The sequence below is a fragment of the Magallana gigas genome, chromosome 4, assembly GCF_963853765.1.
Source record: "Magallana gigas chromosome 4, xbMagGiga1.1, whole genome shotgun sequence".
Classification (NCBI taxonomy): Eukaryota; Metazoa; Mollusca; class Bivalvia; order Ostreida; family Ostreidae; genus Magallana; species Magallana gigas.
Genome location: NC_088856.1, coordinates 3,142,236 through 3,150,161, shown reverse-complemented (window position 1 = coordinate 3,150,161; position 7,926 = coordinate 3,142,236). Strand labels below are relative to the sequence as shown.

Sequence of the window (7,926 nt, the reverse complement as noted above, 5' to 3'; positions counted from 1 at the left end):
ATATCTCATGGATAAGGAATACGGAGGCATTCAACACAGATATCTAATTGATATGGGATATAGAACCATTCAACACAGATATCTCATTGATAAGGGATACAGAGACATTCAGCACAGAAATCTCATTGATAAGGAATACATATACAGAGGCATTCAACACAGATATCTCATGGATAGGGGATATAGAACCATTCAACACAGATATCTCATTGATAAGGAATACAGAGACATTCAACACAGATATCTCATGAATATGGGATACAGAACAATTCAACACAGATATCTCATTGATAAGGAATACAGAGGCATTCAACACAGATATCTCATTGATATGGGATACAGAACAATTCAACACAGAAATCTCATTGATAAGTGATACAGAAATATTCAACACAGATATCTCATGGATAAGGAATACAGAACAATGCAACACAGATATCTCATAGATATGGGATATACATGTAGAACCATTCAACACAAATATCTCACGGATAAAGAATACAGAGATAATTTACACAGATATCTCACGGATAAGGGATACAAAACCATTCAACACAGATATCTCATGAATAAGGGATACAGAGTCATACAACACAGATCTCATGGATATGGGATAAAGAACCATTCAACACAGCTGTCCAATAGATAAGGGACACAGAGACATTCAAAAAAGATATCTTATGGATAAGGGATTCTGAGACATTTAACGCAGATATCTCTTGGATAATGGTTAAAAATTTATTTTATACAGATATCTTTTAGATAAAGGATACAGAGGTTTTTAACACAGATATCTCATGGATAAGTGATACAGAGACATTCAACACAAATATCTCATGGAAAGGGATACTGAGACATTCAACACAGATATTTCATGGATAAAGGATACAGAGATATTTAAAGCAGACATCACATTGACGATAAGGGATACAGGGACATTTAACACAGATATCACAGGGATAAAGGATTCAGAGACATTTAAAGCTGATATCACATTGATGATAAGGGATACAGAGACATTTAACACAGATATCTCATGGATAAGGGATACAGAGCCATTTAACACATATATCTCATTGATAAGGGATACAGAGACATTCAACACAGATATCTCATAGATAACGGATGCATAGACATTTAACACAGATACCACAGGGATAAGGGATACAATGACATTTAAAGCAGATATCACATTGATGATAAGGGATACAGAGACATTCAACACAGATATCTCATGGATAAGGGATACAGAGACATTTAAAGCAGTATCACATTGATGAAAAGGGATACAGAGGCATTAACACAGATATTTCATGGATAAGGGATACAGAGACATTTAAAGCAGATATCACATTGATAATAAGGGATACAGAGCCATTTAACACAGATATCTCATGGATAACGGATGCATAGACATTAATCACAGATATCACAGGGATAAGCAGTATAGATGAAATGGTTGAAATAAAGATATTCTTTGGATGAGAGATACAGACACAATTAACTTACATATGTCATAATGAATTTAACACAAATATCTAAAATTGATCAGGGATACAGATGCATTTAACACAGTTAAATAAGCCTATAGATAGGGGATTGAAAGTTATTTAAGACAAATATTGTGGTTGATGAATACAAAGACATTTAACATGGATATCCGATGGATATGGGATACAGAGATATTTAACACAGATATTTCATGGGAAAGGGATACAGATATACACTGCTATCCCATGGGTAAGGGATAGAGAGACATTTAATAGGGATAACCAAGGGATATATTTAACAGAAACGGTTTTAAAATAGCTTTAAACAAATGTTTAAATTAAAGGGGTACAGAATCAATTTACACAGATATTTCTCATAATCAAGGGATAAAGAAACAAGTCGAATTGGCCTACAAAAATCTTTTGATAAGACACCCATAATTTTTAGCACATTTATTTTTTAATGTTGACACATGATATTCTCCATGCATTAGATTTTGTTGAATATATCTCTTTTCTTATCATCGCAGTTCCTGCACAGAGAATGAATGTGTATACTTTCCAAAATAAAGGTTTAGAGGGCACAGATTTGTGTTGGGGAAAATCCAATTTCAGACAAAATCAATACTATTGTCGTGGACAATGTTTCTTAAGAGATAATTAAGCTTATCATAAAAATTGTTTATCAGCATAACCAAAACGAAACAAAGAATGATATGTTAATATGTTCCTACTGGACTTAAAGGTAGAGAAAACTGCAGATATATACATTGTAGTTAATGATAATTAACTGATAATTCTTGTTATTCTCAAATCAATATTTTTTATACATCAATCACATCTAGGTTCTACGAGTTTTTATTCCTCTATCTAAAGTAACATACAACATTCGTTTGAGGAATTACCTGCGCAGAGGCCCTCATTACATACATATATACCTCACCTGCGGTGTAACAACCCCCCCCCCCCCCCCCCCCCCCGATCGGTAATTTTGTACCAAAAATAATGGTGTTACATATACATTTACATTTTACAAAATAAAGTAATATAATTATATCCATAGTACAAATAAATCATACTTTAAGCTTTACAATGCGAGTATCATTTTGCTTTATAAGGATTCGTTGAAAGAAACAAGTAGGCAAGTTATAGTCGTATTTTATCTTCAATCATGATTAGGCCTATAGAAGAAGTAAAAAGTGAAATACAGTGTGACGCGAGGACTTGTTTCCACAGTCTAAATCACACATCTATTTTCCCACCACATGAATGTATACGGAGAGGGCCAGCTTTCCCTTAAGTACATTTTATTCTGAACCAATTTATAATTCACAATTAGGTCCTCCAAGACATTACGAAAGCTCCTATACCTATATAATCCGATATACAGGTAAAATATAGATGCTTGCATGGTGATATAAAATAATTTTATCACATAAAAGCATTCATTTTGGACATAAAATGATTTAAATTTTAAGACCTGCCAGTGTTTCAACACTGTGTACACAAATAAATCTGTCAATCATATATAAAACAGTTACAGGTGGGTCTAAATTGGCACAGATCGTGTCTTTGGCAATTCCGTGCATGCACGTGACTAAAACATGCACTAGATAAAGACATAAAACACTTCCTGATCGATCACAGACCTAAACTTTTGCCATGGCAGTGCTTCACTTATTTTGGTCTGTATTCTGCATCATTTTCTGTGGCGAAACGGTTAATGGGTTTCTTTCTCAAGATCCATGCTTGTTCGGTAATTGCTTTCCTTGGCAACAGCCTAACCACAACAGATCGACAATCTTAATGTGTCCTAACTCCTGTCTGGAGAAAGAGAAGAACCAACAAACACACTGCTGCAGCTGCTATGCCCAACCGATCTGGAACTGCTCTCCAAAATGGCCGTACCGGCGAGTGGAGATAGAGTATGTGTATCGCCGAGGCCGGGGGATGGCGGTGTACGATCCCCACGACCTCGGTCAGAATATCTCAAAGCTGGTCCACACGAGGGGCTTTCTCACCCAGATCCCTGGAAACTTGTGCCAGATCAGGGACCTGGTGGAAGTGGATTTAAGTTGGAACAAGATAATGGCTTTGGAAAACATAAATTGTATGGAACGTTTAGACACGCTGATTCTTCGGAACAACCTTGTGACGTACCTTAGTAACTCGACACTGCTGGGTATGACAGAACTTCGGATTCTGGATCTGTCCTATAACTTCCTGACTGTCATCGAACCCAACACGATCTCTGACCCGTCCCTGGGGATGCTTCATATCATTTTTAAGGATAACTCGCTGACCAGTGTTGATATCACTAATGTCGTCATCGATACCCCGTTCTGTACAGCGGATTTTTCGAATAATGCTATCAAGGAACTTGTGAACGATATTGGATGGATCGTCGACACAGCAAAGGACTACGGTGACGGCGGTTTCGTCGATCTATCGCACAACGATTTTATGTCGTTTCCAAATTTTGAAAACTTGGGATTCAGTGATCTTCGGGAACTGGGTAAGGTATTTAATTTTGGATTCGATTTCACGAATGCCAATTTCACGTGTGACTGCAAAATGCAGCCCTTTCTCGAGTTATCCAAGGATATCATAAAGAAAATCTGGAGAAGCTATTTCAATGTCACCTGCGCTGGTCCGCCAGCTCTGAAGGGTCAGTCTATTGTGAACCTTGTGAATCAAGGTCGCCTCGATGAGTTTACCTGCGAAATCGAAAGACAGGACAGGTGCCCCCTGGGGTGCCTCTGCTTCCATCAGCCTTCACAAAACCGGCTGGTCGTAAACTGTTCGAACACTTCCCGTACGTCCCTCCCTAAAACACTTCCATCAGCCCCCGCCGGACAATTACTTGACCTGGACTTTGGCATAAACCACATCACACAGTTTAAAACAGCAGAATACCTTAACCAAACCATAGCCTTCAATATGAACAACAATGATCTAAGTTTTATTTCTGACAAGTCGTTAAGGCAATCAACAGATTTACAAAGACTTTGGTTCAGAAACAATTCCAAGATTCGGAATGTCCCTAAATCTCTCGAGACACTGCACCCATGTAATGTATCCTTTGGCGTTATGTATTTGAAATGCCATTGTCAAATCTTATGGATGGGACATTGGGCCAACAGTCCCAAGGCGGCGTTATGTCCGGGTAACAACAACTTTTTCTGCATCACGGAGGATGGCCAAGTATTACCTTCATCGGTGTGGACAAAGAAGGCTTTGGAATGTCCCAACGAGGTTAACTGGACCGCCATTGGAATAGCGATAGCTCTTGCAGTGTCCTCACTGATGTTAGGATGCATAGCTTGGCTGCTATATCAGTATCAATATGAGATATATCTTCTTATTAGGCGTGACAACCAAAAGGATACCATTTCTGGAAACTCGTACTTTAAATATGACGTGTACATTTCGTTCAATGAGAATAATCCTCAGCTCTACTCCTGGGTGCGGAACAAGCTTGAGCCTTGGCTGAATGCTAGGGGATACTCGCTTTGTCTACCGTGCAGGGACTTTGCGCTGGGAAGTCCCAGATCGGACGCCATCTTGGAACACTTACAAATGAGCAAGAAGTTTTTGTTCATTGTGGACGACGATTTTCTTGCCGATGAAGATGTGTCTATATGGTCTCTTCAGGAATGGCGTCACGCTTGGCATATATTTAAAGCGGAAACGCTACGAAACATTGCCGTGGTCAATTACGACCAAATGCGTGTAAAAAACATCGATCAACGTCAAATTAAAGCGTTCTGGCGACTAGGACTTGTGGTGGATTTTTCCAACAGGAAAGGAAGAATATTTGAGGAAATTATGGAACGTTTAAAGTTGGAGATTTTCACACGCGAGAAGGATGATAAAATGGCTAAAGGAAGCCCATGGGTAGACGTTGTGTCCTTAATGGGTCCTTATATTACCAACATTCCCCGGTGTTCTACACCAAACCAAAAGTTTCGGCCAGAAAGTTTGGAGTACAACCCAACCTATCCCAGATCACCTTACCCCTCGCAGCTTCGGTGGGTGGATACTCCGAAACTAACTTTTAATTCAACCAAGTTCAATCCTCCCCGGTCTGTCAAAATATATCCAAGCGAATTTATTAAGGTAGATGTCACGTAAGTAAGCAGGCGTCAAATTAAATTCAATGTATTCTATGGAATTAATATTGATAAAAATAGATGCCATTTTAATTGTGATACTGGTACATTGTATATATGTTAAGGATGGGGTACGTATTTTTATATCTTATGTCTCAGGTGAAATGATGTGCGGGGATTATTATTGGTATCCACACGCTTTAATCAGTTTTGATAAGTAGAGATTTGCTGTTCCACTAGACAATCTTTAGGTCTGTAAGCAGTAAAATATAAAGCGATGTTATGTTTATTTCATGGTAACCTAAAGCCATTTATTTAAAATAGTTATGTGGTTGGTATGAATTTATTATTAAAAGGAAAATTGTATCGTTGGTAACGTAGGAAAGCTAGCACGCACAAATGAATGTAAATGACATGAAAGCAAGATTTTAAATTCTTTGTCAGATTTCATTCTTTGTTTTCATCGTTTGATAAATAGAACCATTTTAACAAGACCTTGGACTTTCGGTATGACGTACTAGTAACTATCTATTTTTTGCCTCAAAACAAGTAGGAAATGACGCTGGTTTTGAGCGAAACATGCATGGATTGCATGGTCTTAGCTAAAAAAAAACCCCAGACAAATCTTGTTGGCATGGCTGAGTGGCCAGCAATGAAATAGACAGGCCTAAGTCACATTGCTGTTTGACACAACCAAGTACAAGCTCTTGTTAAAACGGTTCTAACACCATGCCATTTTAATTAGTTGGAATTATTAAGATGTAATAAATGAATAATCTTAACAAAATACCCGTGAGTCATTCTAAATATATAACAGAGATTCTACTAATTAATTGTAGACCACACAATTATTTGTATAGGTACAAAATTTCATGTTGAGATGCAAATGAACTTTTCCAAGAATTCCTTTCCATTGTCCTGGTCATGCGTATTTAAAGCAAAGCGAATTTATGTGTACAGTAGCGCTATTTCATGTATATCCATGAAGGGTTTATTTTTTTATGTTTATTTCATGATTTGTTAAATTTATATGTGTGCATTATTTCAGTGTCCTGTATGGTCGAAAGTATCATGTAACGTTATTGTACGAATATGTATATATGTTATTGTTTGTTTGGTAATGCAGGGCTTTGAGAATTGTAATCTTTAGTTCTATTTTTTTCTGAATAATGTAGATTATAGACGTGCATGTCTTTAATACAACCATTTACGGAAAACATAAAATCTAAGATGTGAAACATGTCATTTATATTCGAAAAAAAAGGTAGCTAGTATGTAGATTGTATGTACATTGAGAATGTAACCCGTTGTTGAAAAATCAATAGTTCCATAAAAAATCTTGCAACGGGTTTTTATGAGTCATACGTACACGGATATCGATGTTAAAGAAATTTGAGATCAAATATTGACGAGGGTCATTGAGAAAAACCGGGACTTTACCTCCAGAAAAATGATCTATTACGCAGAAAAATTAGAATATCTAGACAAGGTCATTTGATGGGTAATTTCGTGTACTTATATGAAATACACACTGCATGTTATTTTCTCATCGAACAATGATTAATGTCTTTGAAAAGCAAACAGATTTTAATATGTTCTGTATATACATGTACGTGTAGAAAGATTTACGACGTATTTGGTACAATTGCGTTCTCTATCTCGATGTGCATTTGATAGAGGTAATATAAAAGTTAAACCCATGAATAAACCATACATTACAGATGTGTGCTTTAGTTTTGTTTGCGTTGGATCGATGAAGTGCTCCCTAAAAAATTAAAACCAATCTGAATACCCCTATATTATTATATCTAAGGTAGATATAAACATTCATTTATGGAATGAGTACATTGTAAACTGTAATATTGGATCTTCATAGACTTTTATTTCCGCCCTAAATCTATAAATAAAAATTGAAAAACCTTGGTATACAAATTTAATTGAAAAAAACCCCTCTTATACTCAAGCGCCGTCAGGTACATCTATCAAAATCAATCCATACGCAAAAGCTAGGAGATTCACTGAACTTCTTTCGAGGGATATTAATTCAAGTGGTTTTCCTCGTTAGAAAGGACATTTGATGTTTACCTGGCTCCAGCTGGTTTTATTGGACACCTTGTGATATCAATGTGGATGGAAATACTGTAACATCATAATTAAGATTTAGGCATTGTTTTAAACCGTACAATACTTTTATTAAAAAAGCGATTATTCACATGTAAGGGTTAAAGTGTAAAAGCCATGAATGTTGTAAATTTTGCCTTTAGTGGGACTTAGTCTATTCAATATTTACAACATGACAGCCCCAACAGATTTTTAACTTTCGG

The 7,926-nt window shown here is 36.7% G+C and overlaps 1 protein-coding gene across 1 annotated transcript; it reads left to right on the top strand.

Annotated features, from left to right (window-relative positions):
• Positions 1 to 3,296: 3,296 nt before the first annotated feature.
• On the top strand, positions 3,297 to 5,624 carry LOC105317763 (protein toll-like). The gene has a single exon (XM_011414495.3). It carries the CDS (start codon positions 3,297 to 3,299, stop codon positions 5,622 to 5,624), a length of 2,328 nt encoding a protein of 775 aa, XP_011412797.3.
• The last annotated feature ends 2,302 nt before the right edge of the window (positions 5,625 to 7,926 follow it).

Bases quoted from the DNA above. Each gene is read 5' to 3' on its own strand.
- LOC105317763 (XM_011414495.3), top strand. From the start codon at position 3,297: ATGTGTCCTAACTCCTGTCTGGAGAAAGAGAAGAACCAACAAACACAC.